General features: G+C 50.9%; 1 protein-coding gene across 1 annotated transcript in view; it reads left to right on the top strand.

Moving 5' to 3' along the window:
• The window catches only part of LOC118302945 (golgin subfamily B member 1-like), a 28,881-nt gene extending 12,874 nt beyond the window's left edge, over window positions 1–16,007 (top strand). Inside the window, exons 18-32 of the mRNA XM_047331719.1 lie at window positions 496–605; window positions 1,296–1,464; window positions 1,563–1,667; window positions 1,780–5,973; window positions 6,028–6,067; window positions 6,155–7,896; window positions 7,939–12,945; window positions 13,192–13,259; window positions 13,522–13,558; window positions 13,682–13,828; window positions 13,984–14,106; window positions 14,900–15,000; window positions 15,078–15,170; window positions 15,289–15,397; window positions 15,494–16,007. Coding sequence (XP_047187675.1) covers window positions 496–605; window positions 1,296–1,464; window positions 1,563–1,667; window positions 1,780–5,973; window positions 6,028–6,067; window positions 6,155–7,896; window positions 7,939–12,945; window positions 13,192–13,259; window positions 13,522–13,558; window positions 13,682–13,828; window positions 13,984–14,106; window positions 14,900–15,000; window positions 15,078–15,170; window positions 15,289–15,397; window positions 15,494–15,652 — 12,204 coding nt within the window. The 3' untranslated portion in view covers window positions 15,653–16,007. The remainder of the gene's footprint in view (window positions 1–495; window positions 606–1,295; window positions 1,465–1,562; window positions 1,668–1,779; window positions 5,974–6,027; window positions 6,068–6,154; window positions 7,897–7,938; window positions 12,946–13,191; window positions 13,260–13,521; window positions 13,559–13,681; window positions 13,829–13,983; window positions 14,107–14,899; window positions 15,001–15,077; window positions 15,171–15,288; window positions 15,398–15,493) is intronic.
• The last annotated feature ends 3,442 nt before the right edge of the window (window positions 16,008–19,449 follow it).

The following is a 19,449-nucleotide window of genomic DNA, read 5'->3' as shown; positions in this document are numbered from 1 at the left end:
AGCGGCTCACGGGCGACGCACCATGATCTCATAATCCAGTATCTGTTGTGGCTGAGTGCACTTGCATGTCGTCCCCCCTGAGCTCTGGGATTTTGTGACAAACCCCTTCTAACACAGGTGACGTTTGATGTAGATGAAGATGAGCAGCCATGTTGGGTCTCTCAGGTGTGTTGGGTCTCTCGTGTAGCGTGTGCGCTGGAGAGCGGCCTCTGGCGGTGGCAGCGGCGGCAGCGGCTAACGTGTGTGGTGGTGTTGCTTGTTTTAATCTCGGAACACGCTTGTGGGATAAAGTTTTGAGCGAGTGCGGTGTCGCGTCGCAGACTCACCGGGTGTCGTGAACGGGGAAGATTAATATCTAATCATATTAATAATGAGCAGTGACGGTCAGCGACAGATGTTTGATGTGTGCAGTGAGAATCTGTCTTTAATCTGGTGCCTTGATGAATTTACTCTCTGCGTATTGATCTTTGTTTTGTTTTTTGTGCCGCGACACAGAACGAGTCGGAGAAACTTCAGAGTCAACTCGCCGCCATCCGGAGTCAACAGATGCGAGAGGCTGAGAAGCATCAGCTGCTGGTCAGCAGCCTCAACGAGCAGCTCAGAGGGTAAAACCATAACTCACTGCAAAGACCTGCATCTCATCACATGGAAATACAGACGTGCACAGTTTGAAATGTCATCAGTAGACTAATACACACATTTCTTTATAATAATTACGTCATTTTTTTATCATCTTCGAACAAACATAGAGGTTCTGGTTTCTAGAAAGTGAAAAGAAATTAAAAGATATTCTGCCGTTAGGGGGTCGTCTCAATCCAGAAGACGAAAGACAGCAGTGAAGAAAACTAACGAAAACCAACTAAATAAAACCAACAAACAAAAACGAATGAATGAAAGAACATGAACAAAAGAAAGAAAACGAAAGAAAACAAACTACATTTCAACAAACCTAGAGGTTCTGATTTGTAGAAAGTGTAAAGAAATTAGAAGTTATAGGGGTTGTCTCAATACAGAAGGCGAAAGACAACAGGCTGGGATGATGGGAGTTGTAGTTCGGTGACGCCACCGACAGGCGGGCGAATGAAACGCACCCTGACCTTGATTAGAACTACACATTTCTGGAAACATTTGACAAGTTTTAGTTTGAACATTCATCTTATTACTTTAGAACCTTTCATCTTTGGCAGAGACAGAAACAGGAACTGCGCAAGTTGTTCTTGATCGGACAGATACAGGATATCTTTGTAGTGTTTGAACGTTGTTTTAGACTTTTAATCGTCCTTTTTCTTCTCTAGTATGAGCGACACACAAGAGTGCCTGGAAAGTTCCCTGATCGAGAAGGAAAACACTTTGGCCAAGACGTCAGAGAAACTCGAGCTCATCAACAGCCTCCGAGAATCTCTGAGCGAGAAGGAAATTCAGTACAAAGACGCGTCGGAGCGACTCCTTCAGACTGAGCACGCTGTGCGTTTCACCTCTGTCCTGTTTGGGTTTTTATTTATTGTGGATTCATTCATCGCTGTGAAACTGTAGCTCATCATTTCTGTGTTTCCTCCTGTCAGCTCGACGACATCTCAAAGAAATATGGCAGCTCAGAGAAACGATGCTCCGAGTTGAAAGCAGAAGTTTCCGACCTCACGCAGAAGTTCACCGCGCTGAAGGAGAAGGTGCAATTCGTATTTCATAAAAAAACATCCATCTTCCTATTTAAAATGTGATGCAAAGACATTTTCTATGACTTTGCTGTTTATTTGGATTTTTGTATCTTATCGTTTTCAGACACAAAAGCAGGAAGTCACCATAGAATCTCTACAAACGGAGCTGGATCAGACGAACGAGGAGCTGGACAAAATCAACACGGCTCACCTGGAGGAGCGAGCCCAACTCATCCACGACCTTCAAGCCTGCGAGCGGGAAATCGACGGTCTCAAGGAAGTCGCGTTGGAGAAGGAGAAGGAGATATCGTCGCTCTCCGCCAACGTGGTGGAGTACACGGAACAGGTCGCGGTGCTAAAGCGGGAGATCAAACTCAAAGAGGAGAACCTGGTCCACGTGGAAACGGCGCTGAGGAAAGCCGAGCGGGAGGCGGAGATTATCAGAGACTCGCAGAGCTCGGACCAGCAGACCCTGAACAGCAAGTTCACTGAGGTGGTGGAGAAGCTCAAGGACACGGAGGCGGAGTTGGTCAGGGCCAAAGAGGAAAGAGAGTCCAAAGTGTCCGAGGTGGAACATCTGCTGAAGCAGACGGAAGACGACCAGAGAACCGTTCAGGAGCTTCGAGGGGAGATCCAGAAACAGACAGTGAGCCATCGTCATCATCTCTCTGAGTGTGAAACACACATTGCCTCGCTGAAGGAGCAGCTGAGTTCGTCCACGCAGAAGCTGCAGGAGTCAGAAGAACTCGCTTCGCAGCTCAAGGACAAAAACACAGACAGTGAGAAACTACACCAGGAGCTTCATGACAAAGAGCAGACGTACGAAAAAGAACTGAAATCCTTCAAGGAAGAGCACAACAAACTTCTGGCTCAGGTGGAAAAATACAACAGTGAGATTCAGACATTGTCCAAACAGTTAGAGGAGCGAGTGCAGAGTGAGGAACACATCAGACGAGAGATGCAAGCGAAGGTGGAGTCGATTGCGTCTCTGGAAAACCGAGCGGAGGACGAGCGGCGTGAATTCAACAGCGAGTTACAAGCCCGGGATTCCGAGAAGCAGAAGTTGAGCAACGAGCTCAGAAGCAAAACTGAAAACGTCTCCAAACTCAAGAACCAATTGAAAAGTGCAAAGACGGAGAAACGGCAGCTGAGTGACGAGCTGGAGCTGCAGAGGCAGAACGTGAAGGAGCTGAATGAAAAGGTGACGTCTGCACTCGACCTCCACAGCCGCCTGGAGGATGAGGTGAACCGCCTCACGCAGGAGAAAGAGACACTCGAGCTGGAGGTGAGCGAGAGCGTCAGGAACGTCTCAGGTGTGACAGTAGAAAAAGATTCCTTGCAAACCAAAATATCCACGCTGGAAACGCAGCGTTCGCAAAACGACAGAGTCATCGAAGGGCTACAAAAAGACAAAGAGGAACTGACGCTTCAGATCCGTGAGTTGAACAGAGTCGTCGAGCAGAGCGCACACTCGAACTCCGAGGTCCTGCTGGAGAAAACCAACGAGTGCCGCGATCTCGGCCGGCTGCTCGGCGAGCGGCAGGAGGACGCCACGCGGTTGCAGGAAAGAGTGCAGAGCTTGACCTCTGAGGTGGAGCAGCTACGGCGCGACGCGGCGGAGAAGATGCAGACCGCCGGCGACCTGCACGCACGATTACAGGCCGGACAAAACCAGCAAATGCACCTGGAGGAAACGCTGTCGCTGCTGCGAGAACAGGAAGCGGAGCAGAACGCCATGTTGAAGGAGAAGCAGGAAGAGTGCGGCCGTCTGCAGGAGGAAGTCGCAGCTCAGAAGAACGTTGTGTCCGAGCTGCAGGCCACGGCCGAATCGCTTCACGAGGAACAGTCCCAGCTCAGGCTGCGACTCCGAGAGAGAGACGAAGTGTTGGAAGACACGACGCGACAGTGTCAAAAACACAAAGATGAGCTGAACGATATGAACGAGACCGTCAAGGCTCAGAGTGACCGGATCAGTGTCGTGGAGGGAAACGCCAGAAAGCTGGAGACTGAGGCGGAGCAGCGGCAGGCGGAGCTGAGGCGCTCGGACGACCGTGTCCAGGCCCTCGCCGAGGAAAACCAGCGGCTCCGAGCTGCTTGTGAATCCAGACAGAAGGATCTCGCTCTGCAGACCCAGGCGGCGTCGGACCTTCAGTCACAGCTGGAAACAACCGCCGAGCAGAACTCCTGCTTCAGCGCGAGCGTTAGCAGGCTGACAGAAGATAACCAGAGACTACAGGAAGAGTTGGCACAGAACATCAGATCAGTTTCTGAACTCACGATTGAGACGAGTTCACTCCGAGAGAAAAACTCTGCGCTCGAAATCTACATTTCAGACAAAGAGAAGACAATCAGCAGCTTGTTGAAGGAGAAGGAGGAGCTCAGTACCGAGGCGCAGGAATTAAAAAATGTCCTGAAGGAAAGCGAACTGTCCAACTCTGCGGGTTTGCTCGAGAAAACGAGCGAGTGCGCCAGTTTGTCAAAAACGTTGAGGGAGAGAGAAGAACAACTTCAGAGTTTACAGGAGCAAGTGGACGATTTAAAATCGCAAGCGAGTCGACTCAACGTGTCCCTGAACGAGAAAGATCTGACGTTAGCAGAGCGGAGTTCCCAGTCGGAGGCTCGGCAGAACCAACTGCTGCAGCTGCACGACACCGTGTCTGCGCTTCAGGAACAAGTGTCGGTCCTGAAGTCGGGGCTGATGGAGAAAGAGACGAGGATTCAGCAGAAGGCGGAGGAATGTCGTGTCAGTCAGAACCAAGTCACGCTGCAGAGAGACGTCGTCTCTCAGCTGCAGGACGAGGCTGAGTCGCTCAGGCGGGCGTGCTCGCAGGCGAAACTGCAGGTGGAGCAAAAAGAGCAGAGGCTGAACGACGTGTCGAAGGAGTTTCTGGACCATAAAGATGAGCTGAACAAACGAAACCAGTCGGTGATTGCGCTCAGCAGTCAGCTCGGGGTCATGAACGAGAGCGCCGCAGAGATGGAGGCTGAAGTTACCAACCTGAAAGCTGCCGTGCAGAAACTCACCGCGGAGAACAGTCAGCTGACGCAGGAAGAGGACCAGAGGAGAGCTGAGACCATCGATTTAAAGGACAACCTTCAGGCGCTGAACGAGCAGAACGCCAAATTAGAATCTGAACTTCTGAACACAGTGACGGTTCTGTCCGAAGCACAAGAAGAGGTCCAGTGTCTCAGAAAATCAGTCTCTGATAGAGAGAACGAGCTGAAAGCGGCGCACGGCGAGCGGGAGGCACTTAACTTGACCGTGAAGGGAAAAGACGACTCCCTGACACAGCAGCAAAGTTTGATCCAGCAGCAGGAGCAGCAGCTGAAACAGAAATCAGACGATGTCATCAGACTGAACGCTAAAGTTTCCGAGCTCGAAGATTCAGCCTGTGAGCTCAGAGGTCACGTCGAGCGTCTCGCCGCAGAGGCGTCCACGCTGAAAAACACCCTGGAGAAAAGGGAAGAGTGGAGTGTCGAGTACCAGAGTCATTCTTCAGCTGCCGTTGACAATCTTCATTCAAACCTACAAGCCAAAGATTCAGAATGCGAGCGCTTGAAAGAGCAGATTTCACACCTGGAGGAATCCGTCTCGAAGCTGGACGACGCCCGGCGAGCTCAGGTGGCCCAGTCCGAACACCTGAAACAGGCCCTGTCGGACCAGTCCAAGTCTCTTCAGGACGTTCAGAGAAGAGCGGACGAGGCGTCGCTCTTCAGAGCGCAGTTCGTGGAAAGCACAGAGCTGGTGTCGCAGCTGCAGAGTCAAATCCAGCTGCTGTCCGCCGAGTCCGAAAACCTCACAAGGTCATCGCAGGAAACCCAGAGTGCCTTCAACAACCTGCAGGAGAAGTACGCAGCCAAGTTGGAGGAGTCGCAAGACGCGAGCAAGCAACTGTCCCTTCGGAGCGACGAGGTGTCCGACCTGCGGAAGTTACTGGACGATTCCACTAACGAACGTCAGACAGCGAATATCTCCGTAGAAACGCTGAGAAACGAGTCGTCGGCGATCCGCCGCAAACTGGAGAAAACCGAAGAGCTGAACTCCAGCCTCTCGAAGGAAAAGGACGAAGCTTTAGCTTCTCACCAGGCGAGCGTGTCGCTGCTGACCGTCGAACTCGAAAGGCTCAAATCGCAGCATCTTCAAGTCGTCGCTCAAATGAACGCGCTGACCGAAAACCTGGAGCAGAGAGAGATGGCTCTGCATGCGATCAACAGCCAGTACACGGCGCAGGCCAAGCACGCGGCGCAGCTGCTTTCAGAAATGCAAAAAGTAGAAGAGCAAAATAAGAGACTGAGCGAGGAGAGTAGTTTGTCGAAGGTAGAACACGATAAGCGTCTCGCTGCCGTGAGTAACAAGAGCGCGAGTTTGCAGGAGGAAGTTAGGAAGCTTGTTGCAGAGAAGGAGGAGCTGGAGAGGAGACACCAGGAGGAGCTGCAGCTTCGCATGTGGCAGCAGTCCAGCAGCATGAACCAGACCGTGGAGGAGATGGCGTCCGAGCAGGAGAGCCTCCGAGCAAAGGTCAGTGCCAGAGATGAAGAACTCTCCAAATTAACAGAAAGCGTTCAAAAGATAGAGCAGATTCTGCAGGACTCTGAGAAAGAGTGGCTGTTAGTTCTGGATAAAGAAACGCTGGATAAGAATCTACTTGCAGAGCGATTGAAAAGTGTTGAAAATGAAACGAGAGCTAAAGACGCTAAAGTTAATGCTTTGAAACGAGACCTGGACAGTTTGCAGGAGAAGCTGGCGGAGGCTTCCTCCGCCGTCAGCCGAGGCTCTGATCAACTGAGCGCCAAAGAGTCGGAGGCGTCGGCCTCCAGGGTTCAACTGGAGAAGCTGTTAGCATCATTTCAGGAAAAGGATCGAGAGAACAGTAATTTGCAACAGGCTCTAACAACCGCGGAACGGGAGTTGGAGAAACTCGTAGCAAGAAAATTTGGTACTGACACGGATTCAACCTCCTCTGAGAGATCGGCCTCTTTACAGGACATGATAAGACAGTTAGAGGAAAGACACGAGTCCGAGGTAGATGCTCTGAAGAACGAGTTGGATAAAATACAGGAAGCACTTCATGAAGGAGGGAGGAGCGATGAGGAGAAGGGTCGACGTGTTGCTCTTCTGCAAGACGCCGTGCAGCAGTTACAGACGCAGCTTGACGCCGAGTCAGAGAAAGTGAGAGTATCCGCTGTCGAACGTTCCTCTCTGCACGGTGAATTGCGAGCAAGAGACGAGCAGATGAGCCGCATGGTCCTTCAGATAAGTCAGCAGAAGGAACTGCTCGCCGGACTGAGTCAGCAGATGAGGGACAAAGACGCGTCCATCGCCCGAGTCATGGAATCGGCCTCCAATGAAAGAGTGAACCTCTGTGAGGAAAAAGCGTCTCTAACAGCAAAGCTGGAAAACCTGGAGCGAGCACACGAAACATCCACGATGAAGCTCGGAGAGGTTTCTCAGCAGTTAGAAGATCGCGCCTCTCGCTCTCAACGTGAAATCGACTCCATGAATTCCGAGAAGCTCGAGCTGCTCAAGGAAAACGACGATCTCAAAGGTGAAGTGGCGAAGCTGTCCAAAGAAAAGGACGCCATGAAGAAGAAGCTTCAGGCTGCGCTCGTCGTACGGAAGGACCTCTTGAGAAAAATTGAGGAGTATGAAAACCAGAAAGAAGAGAGTGTGAATAAAAGCGAGGTCTCGCTTTTAGAGGATGAGTTGCAGGAAATGACGACCCGAGCTCAGGCGACGGCAAAAATGTGTCAGGAAAAAGTTTCACTTCTGGAACGCACACTTCTGGAGAAAGAGGATGAGATCGTCGAGAGCAGAACGGAGAGCGAGAGACGTCTCGAGCAATTACAGTCGGAAAAACACGTGTTGCAAACCTCGTTGAATGAGAAAGAGACGCGTTTGACGTCCGTCGTCGAGCAGCTGCAGTCCAGTGTCGCGGAGAGAGAAAAAGCATTTGAGCGAGACCGAAACGGTTTGATGCAGAAATTAGAGGAGCTTCAAAATGAACTTGAGACACGTAAGACGGAGACGAAGGAGAAATCTGAGTTAGAGAACGAGCTCACACAGGTGAGGTCGGAAAAGGCCGTTCTGCAGAAAAAGGCTCAGGCTGCTTTGCTGGCGCGCAAAGAGACGATGAAGAAAGCTCAAGGGAACGAGAAGAAACTGACCCAAGAGCTGGCGGAGCTGAAAGACGACTACAAGGCTCTGCTGGAGCAACGCTGTCGGCAGACCAACGAGCTGAACGCCGTCCAGGTCGACTTTGACGAGAAGGTCAGGGAGCTGGAGGGCCTGCGGAAGACCTGCCTGACTCAGCTGGACGAACTGGGCGCTCTGCAGCAGCTGCTGGAGGAGCGAGACGGAGCTCTTCAGGATCTCAAGATGTCTCTGGCTGAGAAAGAGAGCCAGTGCCATTCGCTGTCACGACTGCAGGCGGAGCTGCAAACGGCTAAATCCCAAACTGAGAACATGGCTCTCGAGTTGGCGAGTAAAGACGAGGCTCTCGTCGTCGTGGAGCAAAGAGCAGGAGCTCTAGAGTCCAAACTCGGCATCGTTGGAAACGACTTGGAGAAAGCCCGGTCCGAGGTGCGAGAGGCAACTGAAGCGTTCGAGAAATATAAGCAAACGATGGAGGTCGCTGAGGTAGAGGCCCAACAGCAGAAGCAAGTAAATGTCTCTGAGGAAGAGGAGTTAAGTGATCGGATGAAAGCGGAACTTGAGATGGCTCTCGCTTTGGTTTCACAGAAATCCCTGGAAGTTTTAAACCTGCAAGAGACGTTAACGGAAACGCAGCAGCAGTTCATCGAGGACAAACGGGTTTTAACCGAGGAGCTTGAAAAGGCTCAGGCGCTTTGTACCGAGGCAGAAAGGAACTTGGATGTGCTGAAGCGAGAAAAAGGAAACTCTTCTAGACTAGTGGATGAACTCATAGGTGATGTGGCGGCGCTGAACGAGCAGCTCCATCAAAAGGAGCCTGAACACTTGGAAGTGAAGCTGAAGGAGAGAGACGACGCCTTGTTAGTCTCTCGGGCTCACGTTGCAGAGAAGGACGAGCTGATCGCTGCGCTCCAACTGCAGATACGGCAGCAGATGAAAATGCACGAAGCTGCCGTTGATCAAATGAGAGTAGAGGCCGGTGAGCTTCAGAAATCTCAAGAAGACGGCAACAAAGTGAACGATCGAGACAACCAGAGCAAAGTTGCTCTGCTCACGAAGAAACTACAAGCGGCCCTAGTTTCTAGAAAAGAACTCCTGAGGGAAAATGCAACGCTCAAGGGAGACGTAGAAAAGCTTTCAGCCGGACACAACGCTAAAGAAGCAGAGTGTTTTGTCCTGGAGTCGTCGGTGTCGAAGCTGAAACGACTGAATGCAGATCTGGAAAGTTCCGCGTCGTCTCTGAACAAGGAGAAAGACGAGCTCGGCGCCGAAGTCGATCGCTTCCGCGACGATAACTGCAGTCTGTCGGCGGCTTGCGACAGCCTGAAGCTGACCATAGAAAACATCACCCAGCAGAAGAGAGCTTTCTCCTGTCAGCTGGAATCGCTCAAGGACTCTCAAACGGACGAGCTGTCCATGTGCAAGTCGAAGCACGCCGAGCTGAAGCAGGAGTACGAGTCTCTTCTGCAGGCTTACGAAAACGTCAGCAGTGAGATGGATCAGATGCGACAGCTGCTGGAGGAGGCCAAAAGAGACCGACAGGAGGCCCTGAGGAAAGTTCACAAACAAGAGACCGAGACGGAGGTCGTGGAGAAGCGAGCTGGAGAGATGGAGGAGGAAAATGAAAGAATCAAGGAGAGGATGCGAAAGTTTTCCAAAGAGAAAAAGCAGAAGATCGAGGAGCTGGAAGAAGAGAATCAGAACATGAAACTGGAACTGGCCGAGCACGAGGAAGAGCAGAAAGCGGCGACGTGCGAGCTGGAGGCAGAGATCTGTCGACTGAAAGAGTCTTCAGGCGAGCTCGGAGCGAAACTCGCAGAGATTCAGGCCGAAAGAATCCAGCTGGAAGAAAACCTGCGAGAGGCTCGCAGATCATTGGACCAGACGCACACGGAATCAAGTACATACTCCAACAACGTGCAGCTGAAACTGGACGAAGCTCTCGGTCTGAACACGTCGCTGACTGCCCAGATCGAGGCCCAGAAAACAGAACTCGGTGCTCAGTTGGGAATCAACGACCTGCTCCAGGGGGAGAAGCAAAATCTGTCCCAAAGAATTGAGGAGATACAGAGCGATCACGAGCTGCAGTTGGGAAAGAAAGACGCCGTCGTCAAAGAGCTGCGGGACGCAATCAACCGACATGGCCAAGAGACTATAAGTCTGAACGAGAAGGTGAGAATCCTGGGGGACGACAAGTCTCTTCTCCAAGAGGAGCTGGAGAACGTTCAGGAGGCGTCGGACAGAGTGAAAAATGAAAATGAGTATTTGGAAACGGTGATCCTGAAGAACTCCGAGAGGATCGACGAACTGACGGAGTCCGTCGACGTTCTGCAAACCCAGAACACGCGTCTGTCCGCTCAGCTGGCGGCCAGCGAGGAGAGGAGCGATCGGGTTCGACGAGAAAAAGAAGAGGAGCAGCTGAAGTTAGTCCGAGAGCTTGAGGAGAAACTGAAGACGGTGCAGCGAGGGAGCGAGGGCTCCAAGAACGTGAAGAGAGAACTTCAAGAGCTGCTCAGAGAAAAGCACCAGGAGATAAATCATCTGCAGCAAAACTGTATCAAGAACCACGAGCTGATCTTAGACATGGAGAGCTCTCTGAAGAGCTCGCAGGCGGCCTCCGAACACTCGGAGAAGGAGCTGAAGAGAAGTTCAGAGAAGATGTCGCTTCTCGAGGAGAGAAGCAAACGAGCCGAGGCCGAGCTGATGACGAACAGGCGTCTCCTCCAGGAGGTGACGGAAAAGATTCACAGGGTCGAGTCCGAGAGAGACCAGCTGGCTCTGGAGATGAGGCGGTCTGAGCACCAGGCCACGGAGCAAACAGAATCACCACCGAATATGGACCAGAGGCAAATAAATTCCTATGTGGAGAACGAATTTGCGCTACAGCTACAGATAAACGACCTGAAGGCTTTGAAAGATAAAGAAAGCCACAAAGTGAACGTGCTGAGACAACACGTCGACTCTCAGGAGCTGCAGATCAACACTCTGAAGAGGGCGGCCGAGACTAACGAGGCAAAGCTCTCGGCCTTGTCTTCCACTCCTCACGGAGCCGACGCTGCCAAACTGTGGAGCCATCTGTACCAGAAGACGTTGAGCGAGAAGGACGACCAGCTGCTCGAGCAGGGCTTTGTGATCAAAAGGTTCCTGGAGGACATGAGAGCCAAAGACAAAGAGGTGAACGAACTGCGAGTTACCAAGTCGAGGCTGGAGCGGACGCTGAACGAATACTCGGTCGCGGCCGCCGCACAGCAGAGGCAGCTGTTTGTCTTGAGCGCCAGCAACGCCGAACTGAGCGAGTCCGTGGAGCTGGCGACGGTGCAGGTGAAGGAACTCGCCGCTCGAGTGGAACGAACGGAGAGAGACAAGAACGGACTCAACCGGCGGCTCGCCGACAAGGAGGACGCCATCTCGCACATGCAGCTGAATCTCCAGCAAACAGAGGAGATCAACGCGGACACGGACGCTCAGCTCCTCCTCTTACAAACTCAAAACGACCAACTTCAGGCCGACTTTGAGAAGCAGGAGGGAATCTCTCTGCAACTGAAAACGCTGCTTCGGAGCAAAGACGCCGAGATCTCCTCCCTGTTGTCCTGTCGAGACGGACAGATGTCGGGGTACCTGGAACAACTCCAGGCCAACTATCGCTCGCAGGCTGCAGTTTACGAGGACCGGTTGACGTCTCTGCGCTACCAGAGGGAAGTGGCCGACAAAGAGTTGAGAGGCCTCGAAGCAAAGGTCAAAAGTCTGCACATCAAAGTGAACAGATCTGTCCAGGAAAAGGAGCAGATGGCGGCGAAGATGGAGTCATTCAAGAACTCGATGGTGTCTCTGCAGAGCGAGCGGGAGCGACTCGTTTCAGACTACAGAATACTTGAGGCGAAGAGCGAGCTGGAGTTGAAGGGCAAAGACGGCTCCGCCGACGGAGAGGGAGGTGCAGCCAAAGGCCTTAAGCATGAAATAAGGAAATTGTTACATCAGATGGACGATCTCAACTCGGAGAACGCGATGCTCAGGGCCCAGCTGGTCCGGTACCGAGAGGACCTGAACCAGGTTCTGTCCCTGAAGGACAACCAGCTGAAGCTGCTGCTGAAGAAGCAGCAGGATGTGATCAAAAACCTGGAAACCCAAAAGGCCGCGGCCGAGAAGCAGCACAGGTTGTCTCGGCTGGACGTCCAGAAGGAAGAGGAGGCGGGCCACTCGCTGAGAGCGGAGATTTCCGAACTCGCCGCACAGGTTTCATTCCTGGAAACACAAGCATCGTCTCAGAAGAAGGACAGAGCGACGACGAACGTGGCCAAAGTCATTTCTGATCTGCAGGAAGCCGTCGCGGCCAAAGCGGCCGAATGTAACGACCTCCGGCAAAAACTCCTCGCTCAGAAAACCTTCGCCGACGAACTGGTTGAAAAGATGCAGCTGGTGGAAAACGAGACGGACAAGAAACTGTCGGAAGCCGAAGACAAATACAACAGCGAGCTGGACACCTTCGAGCGCGAGGTGGAGCTGATGAGGAACGGGCAGGAGACGGCCGACCGGCGGGTGGAGGAACTCGCCAAAGACCTTCTCGACATGGAGCAGCGGTTATCGGAGGCCAACGCTCAAAGTAGAGGCGTGAAGGCTCAGAACGAGTCTCTCTGCAAAGCCATGGCTGCTCTGCAGAACGACCGCGACCGGCTCATCGAGGACTTCAAGATCCTGAGGAACGGCTACGACCAAGAGCTGCGAGAATCGCAGGCGGCGTTGAACAAGGTGGAGCGCAGCCTGCGGGACGCCACCGCAGACCTGGCCGCCTTCGGCGAAGAGAAGGACGTCCTCGTGCGTAAAGCCAATGCCTTGGAGAGCAAAGACGCTCACGCGGAGTTGAGCAAGCTGTCGGACGAGCTGTCCAAGGCCTTGTCGGAGAAAGAGCGGGAACTGAAGCGGGTCGTCGCGGAGAACGACGCGTACGTCCGGCAGCTGTCGGCGTTCTCCAGGTCCATGGCCAGTCTTCAGAACGACCGGGACCGGCTGCTGGAGGAGTTGGCCGTGAGCAAACGAGCGGTCGAGTCCAGACAAGGGTCGAGCCCGGAGACGGGCGCTGCCGCGTGCGTGGAACAGTCTAGAAGTGGCGTCGGTGGCGTCCAGAGCGAGAAAGACGTGTTGGTAAGTCGAGTCATCAGCTGTGGTTTTTGGGTTTGGCTGCTGCTTGTGTTTCTCTGCTGTGGTTTTCATTTGGCAGCATGAAGCGTCAACTTTTGTTTTTGATTTTCTACGTACCGTTGCTTTGACTTGGCATGGTATGTGTGTTTCTTGGGATGCACATGTTCTGGTGTCTGTGAAACTCTGTCTGAATAGATTGTTTATGAGTCGTCTGATGACTTTCTTCTGCTGTCGATTGTGTTTTTGCAGAAGACGGAAACTCACAGGAAGTCGTCTGACGAAATCAGCAGCTCTCAGGAGGAAGCACCAACTTTGAGGTAAAGGCAGAGTGAAGATAAGTACGGATACATTAAACTTGTGTACTTTGAATTTTAAGGTATTAGTCTGCATAATAATGGTAAAATGTATTGGAATCGCTTGTGTATAGGGGGAGAACTGGCAGAACCCGGTTATTCACTTCACTTTTCCATGCACAGCAGTAACCGGGGCGTGGCCTCACCCCGGTTACTGCTGTGCATGGAAACGCACTGACTACTGATTCATGTTGTCTTCATTTTTTTTGGTGGTTCTGTCATGTAGGTGTGACGCACAGAGGAAGGACACGCCCCCTGTCAGGGTGAGTTCACGCACACATGAATCATGGTTGGTAAATGTTTTATACTGTCAGGTCATCTTTGTATCCCAGGTGCAAAGAAAACCAAATCTTTCATTCACATGAACGTTTTCTCGTGCGCAGCAGGAAGCGACTGCTGCTCCGTCAGGTCAGAGCGCGACAACGGCGGTGAGTCATCTGGAGGCGGAGCGGCTTCAGCTCCACAGAGACCTGCAGCGCTGCGTCTACGAGATCCAACAGCGAGACCAGTTCCTCCAGCAGCTCAACGCCAAGGTACGGAGCCGATCAATAACACAAATTCACAACACACACATTAATGACACGATGATTATTGATACATTTCTACAGAGGACACAAGAAAAGTCTGAATCAAGAAGAAAAACATTGTGCTAAAACCACTCTTCCTCCTCCTCTTCCTCCTCCCTCAGCTGCAGCAGGCCGTGGAGGAGAAAGCTGCGGTCTCGGCCCAGCTGAGGGCCGTGTCCCAGACCCTGAGGGACACACAGAACCGCTGCCACTGGCTGGAGAGACAAGTCCAGGTCCAGGCTCAGGTAGAACCATCGACCACGTGTTTCACTTAGAGTTTATATCTACAGATGATTGTTTTACTCTCATGAACTGAAACGTGACAGAATAAAGTGGCCACGTCATTTTTTCCATCGTTTATTTGAATTGACGTGTCACTTGAGAGGTTTTGATACTGCTTTTATAAAATCATAATTCCACCAGAGTAACATGTCCTGTGGTTTTGGTCTCGGTCTCAAAGAAATAATATGAAGTCTGAAGTGAGACCTCAGCTGCGTCTCTCTCTCTCCTGATATATATATTATATATATACAGTATATATATGAAATGAGGTCCAAAATGGAGGTACAGTATCTCTGACACTGACCACACGGTACCGACAGCACAGACAAGAATGAAGTTGGTCATTGGTTCACGTCTCCTGGACGTTCTAAAAACGACGTGTATTTTCTTTGATTTTACACTTTTAAAGCTTTTTAATGATGCATTTCACTTCGGTCAGGGATTGTTGTCGTTGCAGACTAACGTGATTTTCTCAAGATCTTTATAACGTCAGTGTAGCTTCTGCTCTTCTGTCACAAAACTCTGATAATGAATCTGTTACGCTGGTCAACAACCGCCGTTACAAACAAATAAGAACATGAAGGAAACTGCAACACAAATCACAACCAATGATATTGTGGCCTTCTAATAATGTTGTGGCCGTACAATATAGCCGCCTGCAACCATAACTCCAAAAATGCTACAAAGATTAAATCAAATTTCAATTAAAAAAGTTCCAACTGTTCATAACCTGCGATGTCCCGTCCTCACCACCAGGGGTCAGTCTGTGCAGAGGTCGCACCGGGAGCGCCGCAGGAGAAGAACAGCGACGTCCTGGAAGTTTCTGAAACCGCTGAAGTCGTTCAGCTCCGAGAGAGGTGAGGAGACGACGCCCGTCTGTCTGTCAGCCTGTTGCTAACGTGTTGCTAACGTGTGTGTGTGTGTGTGTGTTCAGGCTGCTGGAGTTGGAGCAGAGTCTGGCGGACGAGCGAGGCCGGAGAGATTCGGTGGAGGAGGCTCTGCGTGTCGCTGACGACAGAGTGAAGAGGTGAGACTAGAGGAACCTGTCTCACTCTCTGACCACAGACACCTTCTCTCCGTCATGTCTCACTTCATGAGTCGTGTCCAATACGTTGACCAGTGGCATTATTGTTGTTGTTCTGCAGCGTCGCTCCGCCCCGAGACGCTCAGAGAGATATCCTGGTCGACATGGAGACGGAAGAGGAGTGGGAGGGGCTAAGTCTCGACCCCAGCCAGCCTCTCATCACACGACAGGTGCGTTTCATTTCCTCACCTGACGAGTCGTCTCTTCTTCACGCTCGGCTCAGACGAAACCTCCTCACGTGTGTCGTCTCTTTCTCTCGTGTCCAGGTGAAGGGCGGTGTGGCGGCGTGTCGCCGCTGGCTCAGGGGGCGGAGCCTCTACTTCTCCAGGCTGCTGACGAGCCGCGCCCGCTCTCGTCACCTCTTCCTCGCCTACCTGCTCACGCTGCACCTGCTCGTCCTCCTGTGTCTCACCGGCGCCCTCTAGTGACACGTGAAGCGTTTCTGCTTCATGTTCAGGACAGTGAATCATGTTCTGACATTAACATTCAGATGCTTCGTCATCATCATCATCGTCACGGACGGTTCTGGATTCCTCTCGTCGCCATTTTCTTCCTCTGATTAATTTAATGTTTGTTTCTGGGCAGTTGTTGAATCAGAATCAGTGACGACATCTGAACTTTGTTTCACCTAAGAACGTTAAAGAACGACAACCTCCTCTCCTTCTTCTTCTCCTTCCTCCTCATCCTTTTTCCTCCTCCCCCTCTTCTTCTTCTCTATCCTCATCCTACTTCTTCCTCTTCTTCTTCTTCTCCTCCTCCTCCTCCCTCTTGTTCTTCTCCTCCTCCTTTTCTTCTTCTTCTCCTCCTCCTCCCTCTTGTTCTTCTCCTTCTCCTTTTCTTCTTCTTCTCCTCCTCCTTATTCTCCTACTCCTCCTTCTCCTTCCTCCTCCTCTTTTTCCTTCTGTCCTTTTTACAAGCAGGTGCATTCCTTTGTTATTATTATAATTCTAATAATTATTATATTATTATATTGACCTGTTGCCTTCAGTTTGTTCTCTGATCCGATGACGATGATGATGATGATGATGTCACTGATGTAAACAGCTGATGAAGATGCAGGAAGTCATAAACACTACATGTCGATGTCGTTTCGCAAACCGCTCTCTACCTGTCGCTGCTGCTTCACTCGCGGAGTTTAACTATGCACTGAAAAAAATCATCATCATCTCACATCAGCTGTGTGTGTGTGTGTGTGTGTGTGTGTGTGTGTGTGTGTGTGTGTGTGTGTGTGTGTGTGTGTGTGTGTGTGTGTGTGTGTGTGTGTGTGTGTGTGTGTGTGTGTGTGTGTGTGTGTGTGTGTGTGTGTGTGTGTGCGTGTGCGAGGATTCTCCTCAGTCTCAAGACGTGCCGATAAAAGTGCAAAAAAAGAGCAGATATGAAAACAGGCTGTATTTAAGTTTCTTTCTTCCTGTATTTGTGTGTACGTATGTACAGTATCTATGTATGTATGTACAATATATATATGCATTTCTATCGACTACGTTTCTTCTCGTTTCATCAATAGACGAGGACAAAGAACGAGAGACGTCTGATTGATTGATTGATTGATTTGTAGAAAGGTTTGCGGTACGTTGTTATGATAATGATGATAATAACTTTGATAATGTACATAACGGTGACGGATGATGAACTGAATCTATTTATGAAGAAGACGTATCACTACTGAAGAAGAGAAATGTTTCATAGGCATATTTTCTCTTCTGCCTATTATTATTATTTTCTTTCTTCTCTCGGAGCTTCTAACGACTCGAGCCTCAGTGCAATAACTACTGTCAGAGGTCAGAGGTCAACGTCGCAGAGGAACTTTAATAATAAAGATGATTCAAATTTTCATCACTTTGTCCACATGACGCTTATTTCACTGACGAACCACAAGGTGGTGTCTGTCTGTATCTCTGTCTATCTGTCTCTCTGTCTCTCTCTCTGCCTGTCTGTCTCTCTCTCCCTGTCTTTCAGTCTGTCTGTATCTCTGTCTGTCTGTCTCTCTCTGTCTCTATCTCTGTCTGTCTGTCTCTCTCTCTGCCTGTCTGTCTGTCTGTCTCTCTCTGTCTCTCTCTCTGCCTGTCTGTCTGTCTCTGCGTCTGTCTGTCTGTCTCTCTCTCCCTGTCTTTCTGTCTGTCTGTCTGTCTCTATCTCTCTGTCTGTCTCTCTCTTTGCCTGTCTGCCTGTCTGTCTGTCTGTCTCTCTGTCTGTCTCTCTGTCTGTCTGTCTCTCTCTCTGTCTGTCTGTCTGCCTGCCTGCCTGCCTGTCTCTCTGTCTGTCTGTCTCTCTCTGTGTGTGTCTATCTGTCTCTCTGTGTGTCTCTCTCTCTCTCTGTCTGTGTCTCTCTGTCTGTCTGTCTCTCTCTCTGTCTGTCTGTCTCTCTGTCTTTCTGTCTATCGGCCTGTCTGTCTCTTTGCCTGTCTGTCTCTCCGTCTGTCTGTCTGTCTGTGTCTCTCTCTGTCTTTCTGCCTGTCTGTCTGTCTCTAGATGAAATCTATCAGACACATTTACTGACTCTGAGTGAGAGATTTGAGGACCGTAGGACATCTGAGCTCTATAGTTCCTCCGTGTGTTGGGTGTAATGTGCAAGTGAAGCCACTAGATGGCAAAGTCGGACTGGATTCTAATAAAAGAAACTCTTCTCTTCCTCTCTCTCTCTCTCTCTCTCTCTCTCTCCCTCCGTCCCCCTCTCCCTCCCCCCCCTCTTTTCTCTCTCTCTCCCTCCCCCCTCCTCTCTCTCCTCTCTCCCTCCCCCTCTCTTCTCTCTCCTCTCTCCCTCCCTCTCTCTCCCTCCCACTCTTCCCCCTCTTCTCTCTCCTCTCTCTCTCCCTCCCCCCTCTTTTCTTCCCTCTCTCCCTCCCCCCTCTTCTCTCTCCTCTCTCCCTCCCCCCTCTTCTCTCTTCTCTCTCCTCTCTCCCTCCCTCTCTTCTCTCTCCTCTCTCTCTCCCTCCCCCTCTCTTCTCTCTCCTCTCTCTCTCCCTCCCCCTCTCTTCTCTCTCCCTCCCACTCTTCCCTCTCTTCTCTCTCCTCTCTCTCTCCCTCCCCCTCTTCTCTCTCCTCTCTCTCTCCTTCCCCCTCTCTCTCTCCCTCCCCCTCTTCTCTCTCCCCTCTCCCCTCTCCCTCCCCCCTCTTCTCTCTCCTCTCTCCCTCCCTCTCTTCTCTCTCCTCTCTCTCTCCCTCCCCCCTCTTCTCTCTCCTCTCTCTCTCCCTCCCACTCTTCCCCCTCTTCTCTCTCCTCTCTCCCTCCCTCTCTTCTCTCTCCTCTCTCTCTCCCTCCCACTCTTCCCTCTCTTCTCTCTCCTCTCTCTCTCCCTCCCCCTCTTCTCTCTCCTCTCTCCCCTCTCCCTCCCTCTCTTCTCTCTCCGGTCCTCCAGTTGCCGGTGACCCACTTGCCTGCGGCTCCAGAGGAGGAGAACCAGAGGAGCGGGACAGGACGGGCGGGAGGAGGAGGTGGAGGTGAGAACTTGTGGGAGACTCACTCTGCTTCTCCATGATTAATGATCTTTCAGCGATGGAGTGACTGAGAGAGAGAGAGAGGTGGAGGGAGGGAGAATAGAGAGAGAGGGAGAAGAAGTGAGGATGAGACGAGGAGGTCGATGAATCTCTTCAGACAAATCAGCAGCGATTGGATCGTTCAGCGTCTCAGACGATCAATGTGACGACAAACTGTTGGATCGACTGAGACTCTCTGGATTCACTGAATTCTTCTTTGTGAAACTGTATTTTTCTGTTTACAATGAGCAGGATGTTGAAACTCACTTCTACAGTGAATCAACTCATAAACCATGAGAAATAAAAAAACAAGATTCAAACACTTTTTTCATGTTTATTCTGGAGGACGAAGCATCTGAAGTCAAGAAAACGACTTGTAGACTTTTTATTTAACCAAGGAATTAAGTGAGGATTCAAAACATGTCACTTATATATTTTATATTATTTTAACTTGAACTGATCAATGAGACTTTGACAAGTTGCAGAGAAATGATTGATGACATCAGAATAACAGGTGACACTGGTGATGATGATGATGGTGATGATGATGGTGATGATGGTGATGATGATGATGATGATGATGATGGTGATGATGGTGATGATGGTGATGATGGTGATGATGATGATGGTGATGATGGTGATGATGATGATGGTGATGATGGTGATGGTGATGATGATGATGATGATGATGGTGATGATGGTGATGATGATGATGATGATGGTGATGATGGTGATGATGATGATGATG

This window comes from Scophthalmus maximus, chromosome 4 (assembly GCF_022379125.1).
Source record: "Scophthalmus maximus strain ysfricsl-2021 chromosome 4, ASM2237912v1, whole genome shotgun sequence".
Classification (NCBI taxonomy): domain Eukaryota; kingdom Metazoa; phylum Chordata; class Actinopteri; order Pleuronectiformes; family Scophthalmidae; genus Scophthalmus; species Scophthalmus maximus.
Note: the sequence above shows the minus strand (reverse complement) of the source record. Positions and strands in the feature narration are given on the sequence as shown.